The sequence below is a fragment of the Sapajus apella genome, unplaced genomic scaffold (assembly GCF_009761245.1).
Source record: "Sapajus apella isolate SASKATOON/1434 unplaced genomic scaffold, GSC_monkey_1.0 scaffold59, whole genome shotgun sequence".
NCBI classification, from domain to species: Eukaryota; Metazoa; Chordata; class Mammalia; order Primates; family Cebidae; genus Sapajus; species Sapajus apella.
The window spans coordinates 4,105,946-4,126,297 of record NW_022436999.1 but is presented as its reverse complement, the minus strand read 5'-3'; the positions used below and the strand labels follow the sequence as shown (position 1 = coordinate 4,126,297).

Below are 20,352 nucleotides of genomic sequence, written 5' to 3'. Positions count from 1 at the left end.
CAAACCCACACAAAAGGACCAGAAATTTCCTGTGATTTTCTGAAGCACAGCCCAGCCAAATGCAATAACCCCACCCTCCAGAGAGGAACGGGCAGGGTGCAGAGGGACGTGTCAGCATGGCCAGTACCTTGGGAGAGGAATCTGATGGGTAGCTAGCCAAAGGAAAAATGCAGCTGGGCTGGCTGGTAGGGAGCTGGGAGGTCTGTGCCAGCTCCAACCAGCCCACCATCGGAGGCACCAGCTCAGAGAGGGGTGCTGAGCAGCATGGCAGGGGCTGAGGTCATCCTAGGCTATGACCCCATCCCAACGACAAGACCAGCTTCTCTGACCTCCTTTGATTCCAGGACACACCTCTGAGTAGCGAGGAGCCAAATGGGCCTCTGCCCTGGTCCCAGGAATCAACCTCATCTCTGGGGTGCTCCTTGGTGACTCAGCGCACCGCCACCCAGGCCTTCAGCATCTGTCAGTTGTCTCCTACTGGACTACAGCTGCCACACTCCAGTCCAGAGGCCCTCACCATCACCATTCATCAACATTGGATACTCGGTGAATACCTAATATGTGCAAGCGTGGCTCTTGCTTACCTGCTCTTTGGGGAGCTGGGATGACTGATCAGGGAGCTCCTGAGAATCAGTTCCTAGGAGACCCCAGGAGACTCACAAACCCACCTTTGATCATACAAGGAGCCTCAGCTCAGTCACAAATCAGTGACATCCCCTGGGAATCCTCTAAATGCCTTTAGAGAGGAGAGTTTCACAACAGTGCCCAAAGAAAGTGTAATGAAGGCAGGCAGGCTGCCACACATCTGTCCTTTCTGACTTTCTCTAGTCCAGGTACTAACTGGGCAAGGCAACGGCTGAGTGGCTGAGAGCAAGGAGATAAGGAGAAGGCAAGAGCAGGGAAGTTAGGTAGGGACAAGGGCCTCTCAACTGGGACCCCACTTGCTGTCCTTGGAGCCTAGTAATGGGCCTAACGGAGTGGGGCTCCCCACATCTAGCCTCTTCCGAAACTCGACATGCAGCCCAAGCCTCATGTCCAGAGCACAGTCTCTTGTCTTGCAGAGAACAACCAGCTTCCGAATGGTGCAAGATGCTGCTGTGAGCCATAAAATATAAACTCATTTAGAAGCATTCCCAAATTCACTATAGCTTTTCTTCAGGACACATTTGCTTCATCAAGAAGTAATAAAAGCACAACTGCTACCCTGGGAGAAGAAAAAAAATGGTAATGTGGTACAGGTCCCTAAGAGCCTGAATCTCAAGCCCAGGAAAAGAGGGCAGCAAGCAAGGGACCAGGGACCCATAGGGACGGGTACCAGATGCCACACACACACACACACACACAAACACACACACACACACACACGGGTGGAAAGAGAGTAAGACACTGAGACTGACATCTCATGCTGTCCCTCTTCAAATGTCAGCAAGTCTTTGAACTCTGGCAGGGTGCGGGGCGGCAGGTGTAACATAAGAAAGCCACCACAGAGGCAGGAAGCCAGGTTCCAGTCCCACCTGCTGCCTACAAGGAGCTATGTGACCTGGGTAAGGGCTTTGGAACTCAGCAGTCTCAGCCACAAAACAGGGATGGTAGAGCTCCCACCAAGTCTACCTTTACAGCTCCAGGGCACAGGAGAGGTGGGTGCGAAAGGAGCAATGAACAGAGCGATGCATTGGGTATGACCCCCTCTACACAAAGTTTTAAAACAGACACAAAGATACAGACAGCAACACAGGCAAGAAATGTATAGGAACAAAAATACCAAACTTGGAACAGTGGTTAACTCCGGTGAGGGAAGGTTATGTTCAGGGAGAACACTGGGGCTGCAACTCTACAAGGTACCCTTTCCTGAAAACAAAAATCTAAAGCCAACATGGTCTCTGTGAGCTGGCCTCAAGAGTAGAAAATCTAGAAATACTTGCTGTAACCACCTGAGCCTTTCAGGTCTTTCCAAATACCCTCAAATCTCTTTTACCTCCCACTAAGCCATCTCATATGGGTATTGTGAGGATTACATTAATATCTGTAAAACACTTAGAAATGTGCCTGACCCAAAGCACAGTACCAGGGCTGGCTGAAGCTGGGGGCGGGGCAGGGGGATGCACGGATGCTCAGCTCCATCTTCCCAGAACAGTCCCTGGGCTAGCAAGGGGTTCTACGCTGAGCTTGCTTCTGAACCAGTTCTGGGGAAAAGGCATCAGGTACAGGTCCCCCAGCCAGGCACCTCTGGGTGCTACTGTGGCCTCCTTGCCTATACCAAGCAGGCTCACAGAGAGGGTGGCACACGAGCCCACTGGATACATGAACTTCTATAAGAGAAGAGAGCAAAAAGGAGAGAGAAAATAAGAAGAGAAAGAGAAAACTACAAAGCAAAGCTTCATTTGGAGCTAAAGTTTGGAAAAATATTCAGATATGTAATAAAAGGCCTCAGGGCTTCGTGCATGCAAAGACACCTCCACGCAGCCCCAGCCCCCAGTATCCAAGATGAAGAGCAGGAAACCAGGGGTCTGACCCCATTTCCCTGCCTCCAGGAAAACACAATTCATAAGCCACCTCCTGCATCTCTCGGCTCCCAGGGGCGAGTCTGGAAAAGCACTTTGGGTTCCTGGAAAGAAAGGCTCTTCCAAAATATCGGGAACTCGACTAGAGGAGAGTGCCATTACCTATTATCTGGAGGATGTCTGCGGTGTTTAAAAGGGAGCCACTCCTCTGCCAAGGTCAAGGAGGTGGCCAAAAACAACAGAGGGGCTTCTTGGAGCCAGAGAGACACACACTCCATGCTCACAGACCCGACAGACACAAGTGTCAAGACAGAGGACCTCGGTGGAGGCTGCCCTCCTTTTCCTGGACCAAGCCCTCGTATCGAGACTTAGAAGAATTAAAAGCTCCACTTCTCTCTCTAGCCCCTAACCACAGACTGTTCTGCATGAACATCTCCATATCAGACATAAGGAGGAAAGATAGAGTCTGATTTCAACAACCCCCTGCCGCCCACATGCAAGGCCTGGTGCCTCCTCCAGCCTGGAAAGCCAGGTTCCATTAGGGGACCGGCCTGAAGGAGCCCACCCACCTTGAAGTTGCCTCTCCTCCTGTCATTTCACCTACAGATGATTTGAAAATAGAGCTCAGATGCTGTCTCACTCCCATCAATTATAATCAGCTTTGCAGACGGCTTTTAAAAAATAAATCTTCAGGCCCATAAGAATGCTCCCCTACAAGCCCTGGCCTGGCCTCAAATCACAGGCCTTGTGACCACACTCGCAACAGCCCACGATCGCCCACCACCAAGAAACAGGAAGAACAAGGTAATGGAGAGGCGGCTCCCTTCCCACAGCCAACTGCTCTTCTGCCTCGAGCTGAACATTTAGGGCCTCTGATTTAGGCCTGGAAGGTTCAAAGTTGGGGGTCAGGAAAGGGTGCTGTCCCCCCACCCGACTTGGTGCTGTCTTCTGGACTGGCTCAAACATTCCCCAACCCTGCAGTGCCAAAAGCTAACCCAAGTCCCCCACTCCACTCCCTCATCAACTTTCTAAATCATCTCAAGGCTTAAACAAGAACCTCAAACATTACAGGTTTCATGTGCACAGGCTTTTAGTATCAAAATAAACCTGAGCCTCGGCTGCCTGGTTCAAAGCCTGTTTGGTTCCTGTGGTGACCACAAAGGAAGACTCTCTGAACAAAGGGAAGGACAGACAGAACAGGTGAAACTGAAGAAACCAAAACAAGAGAGAAGGAGAGGGTGCTGCTGAATGTGAAAGCAGGGAGCCTTCCCCGCTGGGGTCAGCACCAGAAATGGGGAGGCCTCCAGGTTCAGGGGACTTAAATCTATTCCTGACAGTTACTGCTTCAACTGAAAAACGCAGAGAAATACAACTTGCATCCTTCACTACCTTTAAAACCAAGAAAAGTATCCACTGAGACCTATGTCCATCCTCTTAACCTCACAGACCCTCCTGTCAAAGATCTGGATTGAAAACCAACTCACTTCCAGGCTTCAGAAGGCCTGGTAAAGTCGCTTCACCTCTCTGAGCCTTACTTTCCCTGTATGTAAAATGGGGGTAAGACCTCACAAGTTTGCTCACCACGATTACTGGAGAGAAAGCCACACATGAAAGCACAAATGTTAAAAAAAATACGCCATGTTGGGTTGTTCTCTTATTTCCATTCTGTATAAGCCTTGCCTCCCAATTAAAACATAAACTTCTTAATAGCAAAGAGTGAGTCTGTACTTCTGGTTAAGAGCTGAGTTCTGAGGTCAATCTGCCTAATCTCGGGCAAGTTACTAAACCTACCTTAGCTTCAATTTCCCTGTCTGCACCAAGAAAATTAACAGTCCCTTCCCCAAAGAGTTGTTTGACATATGGAGGTAATCCAAACCATTCAACCTTCAATCGGTGTGAACTATTAGTCTGTGTGCTTATTTGGAAAACCAAGACCTCGTTAATAAATCCTGGTTGGTTGGTTGATAAAAAAAATAGATAACACACCTTTCCAGCCTTCCTCCTCTCATCTTCTCTTCTTTCTTTCCCAGGAGGTGGACGATGTTTACATTTACCTCCCAGTACCCTGGGCTTGTGAAATGCTTTGAACCAAAACGAATGGTTCCCTTTAAAGGCCAAGACCAGCACCTTCATTTACAGGCCTCTCTCGTTGTGTGGCTGTGAGCATGTTATTCTCTATCTCTAACCTCAGGATCTTCATCTATGAAGTGTGATCATCCCACATACCTTACAAGGCTGTTGTCAACGTTAAATGAAGCCACCGACAGAACACGTCTGACATACACTCCATGTGCAAGAAGGTTTTCCCCAGATCCCCCAGCCCCGACCTGTGGGTGACAGGCCTCGGGAAAACCCCACTCTCTTTCAATGGAGAACAGATCCCCAACCCAGAAGTAGCCTGCTATAGCCAAGGACCAAGGAGGCAGTTTCCAGGGGAACAGCATCCTCTGCATCTATGTCCAATTTCCATCCTTGGCTGCCTTTTATTCTCCTCCCGCCTCTGTAGTGGGCTAAGTCACCTTTCCCCACCATTGCTAGGCAACCTCCAAGAGTGGTGCAGCTGCCTCCTTTGGGGGGCATCCTGGCCCTGCCCTCCCCTTCCCCTGCCTAGGACCCTAAGGAAAGCTTCCCCACTTGGACTCCCAAACTGCCAACCCTGGGGAGAGCAGAAAGAAGCAATTCCAGGCCAACAGAGTTTATAGACAGAGGTCGGGGAGGAATTTTCCCCAAAGACTGAGACTTGGAATAATGAAGGCCACCCTCTCCCCACCCCACCAGTCTTCTGTTTGCCTGTGCTTATGTGTGATGTATTCCTGGTCACTTTCCAAGGAAAGAGCCACATCCTTCATCCCGCTTTCTACAAAAGCTCCCACTCTTATCTTTCTCTTCTAGACTCCTCTCACCCACCGTGAACCCAGACCCCAACTCCAAACAGTGGGCATGACAGAGAAGGGGACACACGAAAGAGGGAAGAAGGGACAAGGATGGCAGGAGCCATCAGAAATCCTGTGAGTGTTTGTTTACCTCTGGGAAGTAAGATGACAGGCAATTGTCATTTTCTTCTTTATATTAGTTAATTTCTTAGGTTTTTGAAAATTGAGATAAAATTCCAAGCCATAAAAGTCACCATTTTAACACATACAATCCAGTGGTTTCAGGTATATTTGTTAGGTTGTGAAACCACCACTAACTATCCAATTCCAGGGCATTTCCATCACCGGGGTTTTGTTTGTATATGTGTATCTTGGGTTAAGTGTTCTCCCCACGCAAGCATTTGTTGTATAAGCAGTACAGCAAAGTTGAGAGGACTGCAAATGCTGGAGCCTGACCGCCCGGCTTCGGACCCCAGCTCCACCGCTTGCTGGCAGCGTGAGCCTGGAAGAGTTCTGCAGCTGCTCAGAGCCAGTTCTCTCATCTGTAAAATGGGATAATAGGAGGCTCACAGGGTTAGATGTGCTCATGCACGTAGAGTCCTTAGGACTGTTGCTGATAATTAGCATGTGCTCAGAAACAGCGAGCCACTATAATTATTATAAGATAAACTTTGTTAACTTTTATGGCAGAATGGTGCACGCAGAAAGGGCAAGTTGGGGTCATGAATTTTGCCCCACACAGCTTTGAGGCCTGCCCATCACTAGACCAGACTCACCGTGCCCAGATAACCAGACTCACCCACCATATAACCCCCCAGGATGACATGAAACAGGGGAAAGCAGGCGAGGCAGGGACGGGGGAGCCTGAGCGACCCTCTCCATGCATTCCCTCCACCCGCTGAGAAGGAAGGATCCCAGGGAGCTTGGACTTGATGCACAGCCTGGGGATAGGTGAGAAACTGATATGGTTTGGCTGTGTCCCCACCCAAATCTCATCTTGAATTGTAGTTCCCATAATCTCCACGTGTCGTAGGAGGGGCCTGGTGGGAGGTGACTTCATCACGGGGGTGGTTACCCCTTTGCTGTTCTTGTGATAGTGAGTGAGTTCTCACAGGAGATGATGGTTTTTACATGGGGCTCTTCCCCACCTTCGCTCTTCCACACTTCTCCTCCCTGCAGCCATGTGAAGAAGGACAGGTTTGCTTCCCCCTCCGCCATGAGTTTAAGTTTCCTGAGGCCTCCCCAGCCAGCTGAACTGAGTCAATTAAACATCTTTGCTTTATAAATTATCCAGTCTTGGGTATATATTTATTAGAAGTGTGAGAATGGACAAATACAGACACCTTGCTCATGTCCGAAGAGAGAGGAAGGAGGGTTCCAGAGTGGCTCTAAGCCCTGGCTTGCCGTGTCTCCTGCCCCCACCGCTCCTAAGACTCTTCGCCTCAGTCAGATCCAAGTTTGAGCAAACAGTACTTAGGAGGCCACTGGCACTGGCACCTCAGGAAATGGAGCCAGAACCCTGGGCTGAATTGAGTCCTGAGCCCAGTGAGGGCTGACCCACCTGCCAGAACTAAGGGAGCAGACTCAGGGGATTTCCTCTCTGCCATGACCTCTGTGGGGAGATGCAGACTAGAACTGCCCAAACCATCTCAGCTGGTGGGCTCCAGGACCCCACCAGTGTCCGTGGTGAGTAACTCAGCCCAACCCATGGGTGCCCCTTGCAGAGACATGGGCCTCTATGCACTCTAAAGAGGGCATAAAAGCAGGGCCGGTGAGGAAGGTGCACTTTGGCTCCACACCAGGTCCAGGAAAACCACAGGTGGGTTACACATAGGAGCAGCTCAGGCTGGGATGATCCCAACAATATCCATACAGACGTGTGGTCTTAGGAGTCCGGTCTGTGACCTGTCCAGACGGCCTGGCCAACTCTCACAGAAAGGTAAGAGGTCAGCTCTGGGAGGGGCAAAACAAATGGAAAAGAACAATGAAGCTGGGCATAGTGACTCACGCCTGTAATCACAGCACTTTGGAAGGCTGAGGCAGGAGGATCACTTGAGGCCAAGAACTCAAGATCAGCCTAGGCAACATAGTGAGACCCCCCCATCTCCATAAAACATAAACATTTAAAACTATAATAGAAGAATGATAAAGGAGAATAATGGGAGAGGGTGTTTCCCAGCATGGATACTCACTGTGCTCTGCTCTGCCCTTTCAGTATCTCCCCTCTCCCCACCTCTGTCCTACAACATCACACACACACACACTCACACACAGCCTAAGGCTCCCTAGAAGAACTGCCTTCCTTTGAGATGTAGCTCCAATTCCACCAGCTTCTGCCAATGGCCATTATTGGCAGAGCCTGTTGTGATTCTGCCTCTTTCTGGTTCCCTCTCTACCTAAACCACCATTTCTACATGCCACACAGCAAGCAAAGCATCTGACACCTAGCAGGGGTTTAATGAACATCTACTGACTCCCTCCACAAGGAGGACCCATCTACATTCTCACCCTATTAAGGGCTGGGCTTTTTCCTAGAGACCCACCATGCATATCTGTGATGAGGCCACATCTCAGGCTCCGGGTGCCCCGCCCTAGCTCCAGGCCCCCAGTCCTGTGTGACAAGTCTTCGAGCTAGATTGATGGTTTGTCGCCCCCAGCCAGGCACCCAGCCCCAGGTCTCCCTCGAGAAGATGAAAACAGAGGTCCAAGTCCAACACAGCCTGCACAGCCTTGCAGTACTTCCCCAGAAAGTCAGACTGGAGGAAAGGGGGTTCCTCCTCTTCCTCTCGAGAAGGTGGTAGACATGCATCCTGCAGGAGCCTGCTAGCCTCATTCTCATGCAAACCAAACTCCAGTGTCCAGTGACTCCAATGGCCCCTTGAGGTCCCACCATTTCTCAAAACTGGAAAGTCTGGTTCTCAAGTCTCACCAGGCTGCAGCTGCTCAGAGCCAGTTCTCTCCTCACACCTGCCTGTCTTAAGGCAGCCTGAATGGCAGCCAGAAGCAGCCCCCACCTGCTTGGTCTGAGGCCAACTGGCCTCTGCAACCCTCCTCCCCAGTCCACCTCTCCTCAGGCTTTGCCAATCACTTTGCCAACCAGTGGGGCAAGGTTTGGAGAAGAAGGAGCCACATCAGATGCTCAGATAAAGCAGGACTGTATTTGCTGCTTAGAGGGATGGGTGGGCCCAAAGAATGCCTCAGCCTGGGCCAGGAGCAGTGGCTCACACCTGTAATCCCAACATTTTTGGGAGGCCAAGGCAGGCGGATCACCTGAGGTCAGGAGTTCAAGACCATCCTGGCCAACATGGTGAAACCCTATCACTACTAAAAATACAAAATTTAGCTGGATGGGGCAGTGCACACCTGCAATCCCAGCTACTAGGGAGGTTGAGGCCGGAGAATTGCTTGAACCTGGAAGGCAGAGGTTGCAGTGACCCAAGATCACACCGATGCACTCCAGCCTGAGTGATGGCGAGACTCCATCTCAAAAAAAAATAATGCCTCAGCCTGAAGACATCCAGGGTTAAATTGCTTACAGAGAATTCCTACTGTGTGGCCATTTTCCCTGTACAAGCTGACATGGTGTTTTTGTTTTATGTTTTGTTTTAAGTACTTTAACATCCACCCTTCATTGCCATACCCAGGGAGTATGGTAGGCAAGGAAGGCTACCTTATTCCACAGGTGAAGACACTGAGCAATCAGAGAGGTTAAGGTCAGACATCAAGGATAACACAACTCCCCTACACCCATAGACAACCTTGGCTCTTCCTGCAAAGATGGGTTTATATACTATGTCTTATCTGAAAACCTATTGGGTAAAGACCATGGAAATTCTGGTTCTTCCAAATAGTTAACATTTACTGAGCGCTCACTACATGCTAGGTGCTAAGCTAGATCCTTACATAGATTGCTTCCTTTAAACCTCCACACAACTCTATCAGGCAAGAACTATTATTATCATCATTTCCCCATTGATACCATCAGGCACACAGCAGGTAAGCTGACTCATCAAGATCCCAACAGTAAACAGACGGACCAAGATTTGGACTCATGGTGCACCCGGCACACATTTATCTGCAGAGGCTGGACCATGTACAACCCCAGGATAAGTGGTAATCTGAACATAAAGCATTTCATCACCTTCCCCACCCACAAGCCTGAAGTTGGGAGCCATGCATGATGCCATTTAGCCCATTTTTCAGAGACAGTTCTAGATCAGGCCACGTACAACAGGCCTGTCCCTGTGCTCTGCACTGGGATTCAGCAGAGAACAGGACAGGCCGGGTCCCTGCCTCCATGGACACTGGCATGGGGTGAAGCTGGAAGGAGCGCAGAACAGCGAGGAGTCTGAGAATGAGGAGGAGAGCCAATCCTCTCCCTTTTCCAGTTTTATTTCTACCAGGCATCACCCTGGCTTCGGCTGTCCCATCCCTCCCCAGGTAAACTCTTCTACAGCAGGTCCTTCCCTCTCTGTAGTCCTCCATGCTGAGTGGTGGCCTTGGCTAGCTCCTGCAATGGCCTCACTGTCCAGAAGCAAGTGCAAACCACATGGCCCCTCTTCCTGTGACCTAGCTTTACCTGCCTGCAGAATCGGGATGTGGGCCTTATTCACAACCACCTCTATTCACCTGCCAACACTGCCACTCTGTTTCAACATCCATTCGCTCAACAAATATTAAGGTCCTACATGTAAAAGGCCCCAGGCTGGCACCTGTGGACACACATTAAACCAGAATCTCCAGGACTTCAGAGGGAAGAAAGAAAATAAAATTTAACAGCAGAAGCTATCATTTTACATATCCACTCACATCAAGCCAGCAAAGGTGGGTATTAGCTCTTTTTTATAAGTCAGGAATTGGAGACTCAGAGAGGAACTTGCCCAAGGTCACAAGCCTGAAAATGCAGAGCCAGGATCCCACTCCAAGTTGATGCTCTCTCCGGCCTGACCTATACCAGGTACACACATACACCTAAGAACATGAGTGAAATCACATAAAGGAGAAAATGGGGGGCCTTGGTCACCCTGAAAATAACAGCAACCCCTAGGAAAAGTGACTTCAGAGCCCAGCCTCGAAGATCAGGAAGATTATGAAGGCTGGAAAAGTATAGGAAAGGCCCCTAATCCACATGCTCCATCTGGAAGATAACTGCATTTTGTGTCTGGAGGCATGGCGGCCAGCCCATGAACTCCATACCGAAGTATTCTTTGAAAGAGGGACAAGCCTTGGCCAAGCCAGAGCAGCTTCTTGAGTCATGCCTCCTGCCTGCACAGACTTCTCCCTGCATTTACTTCAGGCCATACCTTCACCAAGGAAGCATTTCTCAATGCGTCATTTAATCTGATTCCCTGGAAGAGTCCTGAGGGCTCTGAGGGGCAGAAATGTGTCCCATTTACAGAGGAGGAAACCTAATGGAAGCCGCACGAGAATGGGAACTTGGCCTGTCTTGCTCAGTGTCTGACCCCTAATACCTGGAATCGTGTCTGGCCCAGAATGAGCGCTCACAAAGTATTTGCTGAATGATCTAATAAGCTCCATAAAATGGAAAGGCCTGTCCAAAGTCTCACAAATAGCCATGGCTGCACCAAAGCTAAAAAGAGGGTCTTCTCCCTCCCACCCAGTGACCTTTGTATCCCTTTGCACTGTGTCCTCCTCTTCCCCTCCTCACTCACTCCCCTGCCTCCCTTTGGAACCATCAGCCTCTCTCCACTTGTGGGCTCTGGTCCCACACAAACCCCACCTCCCACTGTCAGTAGAGAGTGTGTCAAAAACAACATGTTTATCTTAAGTCTTATCCCCACCTGTGATACCACCTCCTTAATACCACCCTGCTGAGAACTAGACAGAATAGAAATTCTGCAGACTGAGGCCCACAAACGATAATCTAGAGAACTAACAGGAAAAAAAAATGTGGATCTGAATCCTCAGAGTCAGGCCCAGAGCTCCTTCTGCCGTGGTCCCTCCATCAACCCTCGCCCAAAGCATGTGTCAGCTCTCCTGGTTCTGAGATTCTCTGTCTCTGGATGCCAGGCCCGGCTTTCCTGCCTCCCTCGCCAAAGAGGGACAACCGAGAGGAAGCTGCCAGTCCCAAACATGGCTGCACCTCAGCCCCACCAAACACCAGCCTGGACTTGGAGCTGGTTACTTCCCCTCTCTGGCCCTGATTTCCTCGTCCTCGTGCGTGCCTGGCACACATCGGCAAATGTCAGCTCTTGGCACTGTTGAGTTTGCCTCCAGGATAACCCAGTTTCCCAGATCACCTCCTCCTACCTGGCTACCCAAAGGCCTGGGGCACACCCACTGCCACCCAGGTCAGGGTCCTGGGAATCTATATTCTTCTCCCCAACTGTATAACATATTGATTCATTCAGAAATAGTAAGTACTATGTGCAGACTGGTGCTCAGCGTCTGTCCCCAGGAACTTGGTCTCACAGTCCTTTCAGGTGTCCAGTTCCTGGGCAGCTCTGTTACTCCTGCTCCTCCCAGGCACAGAGCAGGTGCTCCCCAAACAAGGATTTCTTTTTCGCTTCTAACCTTCAAGGAAGACCTCAAGGTATCTATCGCCTTAATCTCACTTCTGTCTAATTTAAAATCATTTCTCAAGAAGGCTTCACCCTGAAATTATTAAATTGCGTTCTGCCTGGTGCCCCATAGGGATCTCCACATTACCCACTCACTTTTCAGCTCCACCTATAGCACCCATGGTCCCGGGAAATAAGCCAAGTGAGTGGGGGTCTGCCTGCAGCCCCCCCAGTCCTCAGTTCTTACTAGGAAGATGACAGGAAGAGAGGGAGTTCAAGCAACTGGCACATTACAAAGAAGTCGGTTCCAAGTCAGGGGACCTTCCCATGTCCGACGTAGATGACTGATGTCGCCCTATAGGGCCCGGCCCTCCACAGGCCTTGGGCAGCGGGTCCCAGGTCGTCCCGCTTTGAGGAAGCCCATTGTGTGTGTTTTAGATTACTTCTGCCTGTCTGATGAAGTGAGTAAAAGGGCTCCGTTTCAGGGCCTAGGATTACTGAGTGAGCTAATACGGGATGCCTTTGGCTGAAAAAAAACTTCAGTCGGCTCTATAAACTACCCCCCTTTTAAGTTTAAAAAAGGGAATGAATGTTACCATTTTTGGACATGAGCGTTCTCCCTCAAGCCCAGCCCTAACCGCACTATCCAGAGGGACGCGCCATCCTGTCCCCCCCCACCAACCCCACTCCCAGATCAGCCTGGGGGTGGGGAGGGTATGAAACGGGGAGGGACCGGATGGAAGCGGGCAGCCGAGAGAAGGGGGAGGGAAGGGGTATTCAGGGTACGTGGCCGCCTGGGGGCAAGGGCTCACCGCGCAGGCAGGAAGCAGTGGTAGGGTAGAGGCACCCTCCCCCCACCACCACGAATGGCTTCGGACCTCTTCCTGCCACTGGCCACGGTGCACGGGTCCCATCGCCAGCTCCGAGCCCAGCTCCCGCGGCGGGGCGCGCACCCGCACAACGCGCCTGCCTGGGATGCAGCTCCGTGGCTAAGTAGGGATCCCCAGTGACTGGCCGCAAATATCCCCTAAGACAGACCCTCGTTCTAGAGCCCCTCAACTCGAACCGAGCTGCCCACCTTTGCTGGGGGTCGGAGGGGCAAGACGTAGACGCAAGCCCATGTGGGACTTACAGCTACCAACCCACTGAGTTAAGCAATAAAACGGTCTGCCGTCCTGACCCCGCCCCCACTGGGCCCGCGGGGGAGCCCGCGTACGCCCCCCAGTTTTCTCCGCCACAGCCGCACTCCAGCTGGTCCTTCTCTAGGCAGATCTGGAGGCGGCCACCGATCTCCCTGGCGCTCTCCCCTCGGCCTGGGGGACCGCAGGATCCCGGGCGGCCCACCGCTCAGGTACTGAACCCAGGGCGGCCCAGGAAGCGGCGCTGCCACCACACGCCATATGGAGAGGTGGGCAGGGGCGGAAGGAAAGGGAAAATCGATCCGGAGCAAGCAGCCCGGAGCTGGGGTCTCAGCCCCAGCCTGCTGAGCACCGCCCCCGCGCACAGCCCATGCGGGGATGGCTGAGACAGCCGCAGGGTGGCCTGGACCACCGACCCAAGGAGACCTGCCCGCCGGCGGCACCACCTCCCCGCGCTCCGGCCCGGCGTTCGCGGGCTCCGGGGCAGGGGCGCTCCCGCTTCCGCCAGGCGCCTGTAACCCAACACCCCACCTCGCAGCGGCCGCACCGCCCCCGCCCCCTCCCGTGCGCGACCGGAACCGGTTCAGAGCCCGGGGCCGAAAGCCCGGCGGACAGAAGGGGTCGCGGCTGGGGGCTGCGGCGGGCGGGGGCGGCTGCTGACCTTTCTCTGCTGCTTCTCCCAGGCCGGGTCCAGGAGCAGGTCCCGGTCCCAGTCCTCTTCGGGCTGCATGTAGTCGTTGGTTTGCTGAGAATCATAATGGTCCATGATGGTGCGCGCGTGCTAGGGGCTGGATTTCTTCCTCCACCTTTTCTCCGACCTACGGCGGCTGCCCTGGCGTGGGAAGGGAGTAGGGCTGGGCTGGGCTGGCGGGGCCGGGCTCGCTCCCCTGCGCCCGGTTCCGCCGCGGCGCTGCTGGCGAAAGCTGCTAGTGGCGGCGACAGCGGCGGCTGGGCTCGCGGACTGCCTACCTCTGGGCGGGCGCTCGGACCTAATCTCCACGCACACTAAGCGAGGCGGACACACTCGCGCTGCGGGAACCGAGGCGGGCGGGGGCGGGGGGAAGGGGCAGAGCCCTCCCGAGGCTCTCCATTGGCCAGGCCGAGTTGCCCAAACTTCCCCCCATCGCCTCTCATTGGGAATTCCTGGCATCCGTCAGCCGGGCTGCGGCGCATATAGGTGGACTGGGCGGCCCCCTCCCAGCGCGCACACCCCCGCCCACTCCCGCGGTGCCCACTCCCCCGCGGCTCATGTGACGCCAGCTTAAGCTGAACGGGACTGAAGCCGGGAGACGCCTCCCGAGCTCGGGGACCGAGTGGCAGCGCGCTCTGGAGCCCCAGGAGCCGCTGGGATTGGACCCGTTCCTCGCCACCTAAGTTATTGCGCTCCCACGCGCGCTCCAAACCCTGGGGTGGGCGGGGGCTGGAGAAGGGACGCGAGAAAACCCGAAGAACATTCATTTTCTCTTTCCCAGGAAACCTGGGTCTGGGCAGGTTAGCACCCTAGGAAAGGGAGCGGGGTGGGGCAATGGAAAGGAATTTCTTGGGAATTTCATGACTCCACCTTCCCCCCCCCCCAACCCCGGCCCAGCCCCACCTCACCCTACAAAGGCGCGACCTGGCTGATCCCTGCCCTGCAGAAGCCCGATTTCTCGCCAGCAAACTGGTCCCCGAGGCTACCGAGCGTTCCCGCCACGCCACAGGAACCCTTCCAGCTCGCCTTCGAGCTCTGGGGACCCCTCCACAGCGGGGCCTCTTGGAATTCCCCGCCGGTCTCCGCGAGCACACTCGGCGGGCTGGTGCAGCCAAAACTACCTTCACCTGGCGGTGTCCTCCCTCTCCCTCAGAGACATCCAGCCATCACCCTCAAAACTGGAAGGGAGGACCCTGAGTGATCTAGATAAATCGACTCCGTGCCCCTCTCCCACATGCACACACCTGACAGATGGGGAAACTGAGGCTCAAAGAGCCGAGCCCGGAAAAGAGCTTGACTCCGCAGGCCAGTCCTGTAACCTTATGCCTGACAAACAAAACCTTATTGTCAATGGAGGAGGACAGAGGGTGGGAGTGACTAAACAGCTCTAACTTCTGCCTGCCACCTGCCAGGACTCCCCTCCCCGGGCTTAGTAAGAGGAGAGTCAAACGCTCTGATGCCCGGGAAGGAGCAGGCCTCGCGTTCTGGTGGGCTCCTCTGTGGGACCCCCGGGTCCGAAGAACAGTGGCAAATAAACCTCTCCTAGGTTATGCACTCTATTGTGAACAACAGATGAGCCAGTCTTGCTCGCCAGCACCCAGCACATAGTAGAGCTTAATTTATGCATTTGAGGCTGGCCGCAGTGGTGGTGGCTCAGGCCTGTAATTCCAGCACTTTGAGAGGCTGAGGGGGGCAGATCGCTTGAGCCCAGGAGTTGGAGACCACCCTGGCCAACTTAGCAAAACCCCGTCTTTACTAAAAATACAAAAATTAGCTGGATGTGGTGGCACACACCTGTAGTCCCAGCTACTTGGGAGGCTGAGGTGGGAGAACCCCTTGAGCCTTGGAGAGGGAGGTTGCAGTGAGGCTGTTTTCATCAGTGCACGCCAGCCTGGACAACAGAACAAGACTCTCAAAATATATACATACATATATGCATTTGGCCCTTTATAGCCACAGGTTTCAGAACCTGCAGATACCTGGGCTGACTGTGAGCATCCTCAGATTTTGGTATCCGTGGGGATACTGAAACCAATACCCTGCCAATATGAAGGGAGGACTGTATTTGTAGAAGGAATGGCTGCATCAACTGCAAAAATTAAAATGAAAAATGCAAATATGTCAATTCAGAGGTGAGTGAAGGATTTGGAGGAAGATCACTGACAGGAAGGGCCCTGAATTAGGGGCTGGACTTTGTCCTCTACCTTCTCTCCAGGCGATGAGGGATACCTGAAAGGCCACCCATGGAAAAGGGGAAGAAAGTGTCCCCTGATTCTCAGAAGAGCCACCGCTGCTGTTGTAAGCAGGTATCAGGTGGTGTCGCTGGCTGCATCATTCATCAACCACACACATTAGTGTGAGTGTTACCCTTCAGCACTGTGCCTTCCAGAAGCCCCTGGCTGAGGAAGCACTGCTTCTGAGCCACAGAGACAGCTGATTTATGGACTATTTTATCACTGCTTCTAAACTGTGGCACTAAACCTAACACAGAGGGTAATGGTAGTGCTGTATCCATTCATTCACTCAATAAATATTTGCTGAACACCATCTGCATGTCAGGGAATGTACTAGATGTTATGTATATAGAGATGAAAAAGCCATAGTCCCTGTCCCACACAGCCCACCAGACAGACACAAAAACAAAAATATGATGTCATGAGTTAGATGGAAGGAGAGAGACCTGACAAGGGTATTGTTGGAACACAGAGGAGGAGCACTGAACCCCGTGGGAAAGGAGGCTCCAGGCTTAACTTTTTGGAGGAGGTGAAACTTAAGTGAACCTTAAAGAATGAGAGTCAGTCAGATAGAGTGTGGGAAGTTATTCCCGGGAGAAGGACCGGCCTGAGCTAATGCATAGGGACAGGAAACTGCATAGTATACAAAGGAATGTCTAGCATCTCAATGTGGCTGGACTAGAAATCCAAGGCTGGGAAGGGCAAGAGATGGGGCTAGAGAGGTGCACAGCAACCAGACCATGAAGGTCTCGTGTGGATCTAAGGCCAGGTGGAGTGTGGATCTAAGGGGAGCAAGGCTGGCTGGAAGCTTTGACACCAGTTGCAAAGCTGTTGCAATAATCCAGGTCAAAATGGAGAATCATGGATAGACCAGAAATACTTAGAGGATAAAACTGAGAGACCTAGGAGTTTGACTGAGGAGACAGAAGTGTTTTTGTTGAGAGATCCCATATACTTTACCTGTATTAAGTTCCTCCTGTGAGGTGAGAGTTGTGTCTGTCTTACAGAGAAAACAAACTGAAGCTCGGAGAAGTAGTAACTAGTCCAAAATGGACCAGTATATGTGACTCCCAGACCCATGCCTTTAACTCCAGTCGTTCTCAACCCTAGGATATTTTAACAGCTCCCCCACACAAGGGATATTTGTTGATGTCTGGAGTCATTTTGGGTTATGACAACTGGTGGGTTCCTAGTGGCATCCAGTGGATGCAGGCTGGGGATGCTGGTAAACATTCTACAATGGATAGGACAGCAACTCCACAACAAAGAATTATCCAGGCCGGGCACGATGGCTCACCCCTGTAATCCCAGCACTTTGAGAAGCTGAGGGTGATGGATCACTTGAGGTCAGGAGTTCGAGACCAGCCTGGGCAATGTGGCAAAAACCCATCTTTACAAGAAATACAAAAATTAGCCAGCCATGGTGGTGTGAATCTGTAGTCTCAGCTACCTGTGGGGCTGAGGCAGGAGGACTGCTTGAGCCCGGGAGGTCAGGACTGCAGTGAGCCATAATTGCACCATTGCACTACAGCCTGGGTTACAGAGCAACACCCTGTCCAGAAAAGAAAGAGAGAGAGAGAGAGAGAGAGAGAGAGAGAGAGAGAGAGAAAAGAACCAGCTCAAAATTTCAAGAGTGCTGAGGTTGAAATCCTGCGTTAATCATCAGTTTATAGTTTAGATAATCTGGTGAATGGTGGCATTCACCAGATGGCATTCATATCTATATGACCAGTTGAGATAGAACAGAAGAGGAAAACATTTGGGAACAGAATCATGGATTGAGTTTGAATACACTGAATCTGGAGTGCTCTTAGAGTGTCCAGATTCCGTTGTCCAGCAAACAGTTTGACTGCATAGCCCTGACCTCAGGCAAAACAAGAGCTGAGAGTCATCTGCATATGGATGATATTAACACCATGAGACCACCCATGAAGAATGCCCAGATGGAGATGAGGGCAGAACACTGAAGAGCAACACTTAGGGACAGCAAAGAACAAGAACCCCTGAAGGAAACAAAGAAAATGGTCATCCAGGAACAAGGAGAGCCTGAAGTATATGGTGTTGTGGAGGTCAAAGGAGTAAGGTTTCAAAGTAGGAGGAATTGGCAATGTCAGATATACTCAAAAAGTCTGGAAAGTAAGGCCTAAACAGTGTTCTTGGATATGACAGTTGAAAATTCATTGGTGACCTTGGCCAATGGAATTTTGGTAAAAGCTGTAAGTTTTAAAGGGACATCAGGAGTGAAGAAATGGAGACAGTGAATATAGAAGGGAAAAGAAGTAGCTAGAGGGGCAATAGTTAGAGGTAAGTACTGAGATCAAAGGAGGATTTCTCTTAAAACTGGAAAATGTGAGCTGTTTGTTGTTTGAGAAGAATTCAGTTAAGTAAGAGGAAAACATTGAAAATGTAAGCAAAAGAAAGTTGAGGGAGCCAGGTGCAGTGGCTCATGCCTGTAATTCCAAAACTTTGGAAGTCCAATGCAGATGGATCACTTGAGCTCAGGAGTTCGAGACCAGCCTGGACAACATGGCAAAAACCCATCTTTACCAAAAAGACAAAAAATTAGTCAGGCGTGGTGGAGTGTACCTGTGGTCCCAGCTACTTGGGAGGCTGAGGTGGGAGGATTGCAAGAGCCTGGGAAGTTGAGGCTGCACTGAGCCATGATTGGGCCACTGCACTCCAGCCTGGGTGACAGAGCCAGACTCTATCTAGAAAAAAAAAAAAGGAAAGTAGTTGAGGGACAGCACAAAGTTCTTGAGGAGATAGGACCATATGGGTGCAAGGACACAGGCTAAGGGATGAGCCATTGAACAAGAAGAAAGCCTCTCATCTGGTTGGGTATGGTGACTTATGCCTATAATCCCAACACTTTGGAAGGCTGAAGCAAGTGGATTACTTGAGCCAAGAAGTTCAAAACTAGCCTGACCAACATGGTGAAACCCTGTCTCTACTAAAAATACAAATATTAGCTGGATATGGTGGTTTATACCGGTAGTCTCAGCTACTTGGGAGGCTGAGGTGGGAGGATCACTTGAGCCCGGGAGGCAGAGGTTGCAATAAGTGGAGATCGCACCACTGCACCCCAGCCTGGGTGACAAGAGTGAGACCTGGTCTCAAAAAGAAAAGAAAAGAAAAAGACCCTCATCTGAAAAGAGAGGAGGGGGAGTTATAATGGGTGAGGATGCCCACAGTGTGTGGGAAGATGGTCAGGAAGTGCATTGAAACAATAACTGATGAACTTATCTTCTCAATAAGGGAGGCCTTGAGGATGGACCAAGGTAATGGACTGACCCATCTTCTCATTCATGGCCATCACACTGTGAGATGATACTGGGGACTTTAGTCTCAGTATAACACAAGCTTTTTTAGAGAGAACAAAGTTGCTAAAAGTGTTGAATCTTTAGGGATGCTAAAGTATATGCATATTTATAACATCCATTCTTTTTTTTAATTGGACATAACAGAGTCAAAAATGCACTAATCAAGTACACTAATCTTACATATCACTCAGTAAAATTTTAGATGTCTACACCCATATAACCTCTTTTCAGGTCAAGATATAAAACGTTTGTGGCACCTTGGTTTTTCTCATGCCTCTTCCACACTATACTTCCAATTCATGGAGGTGCCCACTCTTCCGACTTCCTATCACCAACGATCATTTTTATTTATGAGCTTTTTATAAACACAGTATGTATACTTTGGTTTCTGGGTTTTTTTTTTTCTTCTCAGTTTAATGTCTATAACATTCATTTATATTGTGGCTTGTATCAGTAGTTAATTTGCTTTTGTTGTTTAGCATTCTATTTTATGAGTAGATCCTAAGAAATTTATCTATTCTTCCATTGATGGGTATTGTTTCCAGTTTAGAATGTTTATGAATAAAACTACTATGAACATTTTTATGTGGGCTTTCTGCGAACATACACATGCATTTCTCCTGGATATATACCTAAGAATGGAATTGTTGGTCAGGTGTGATGGCTCACACCTGTAATCACAACATTTTGGGAGGCCAAGGCAGGAGGATCACTTGAGTCCAGTAGTTCAAGACAAGCCTGGGCAACATAATGAGACCCAATCTCTATAAAAAATACAAATAAAAATAATAATAAAAAAGTAGAGGCTGGGTGTGGTGGCTTACGCCTGTAATCCCAGCACTTTGGAAGGCCAAGGTGGATGGATCAAAAGGTCAGGAGTTCAAGACCAGCCTGGCCAACATGGTGAAAACCTGTCTTTACTAAAAATACAAAAAATTAATCAGGAGTGGTGACAGGCGCCTATAATCTCAGCTATTCAGGAGGCTGAGGCAGGAGAATTGCTTGAACCTGGATGATGGAGGTTGCAGTGAGCTGAGATTGTGCCATTGCCCTCCAGCCCAAGCAACAGTGTG

At 50.9% G+C, this 20,352-nt stretch overlaps 1 protein-coding gene across 5 annotated transcripts in view; it reads right to left on the bottom strand.

Moving 5' to 3' along the window:
* ACTN1 (actinin alpha 1) overlaps positions 1-14,372 on the bottom strand; it is a 105,523-nt gene extending 91,151 nt beyond the window's left edge. For 3 of the 5 annotated variants that reach the window (XM_032245821.1, XM_032245822.1, XM_032245824.1), the window contains exon 1: positions 13,696-14,372. In XM_032245821.1, the coding sequence (XP_032101712.1) occupies positions 13,696-13,800 (105 nt within the window). In that variant the 5' untranslated portion in view covers positions 13,801-14,372. Of the gene's footprint in view, positions 1-12,973; positions 13,103-13,695 lie in introns of those variants that run through there. The other 2 variants (XM_032245823.1, XM_032245825.1) reach the window with 2 other exon arrangements.
* Between the last annotated feature and the right edge of the window lie 5,980 nt (positions 14,373-20,352).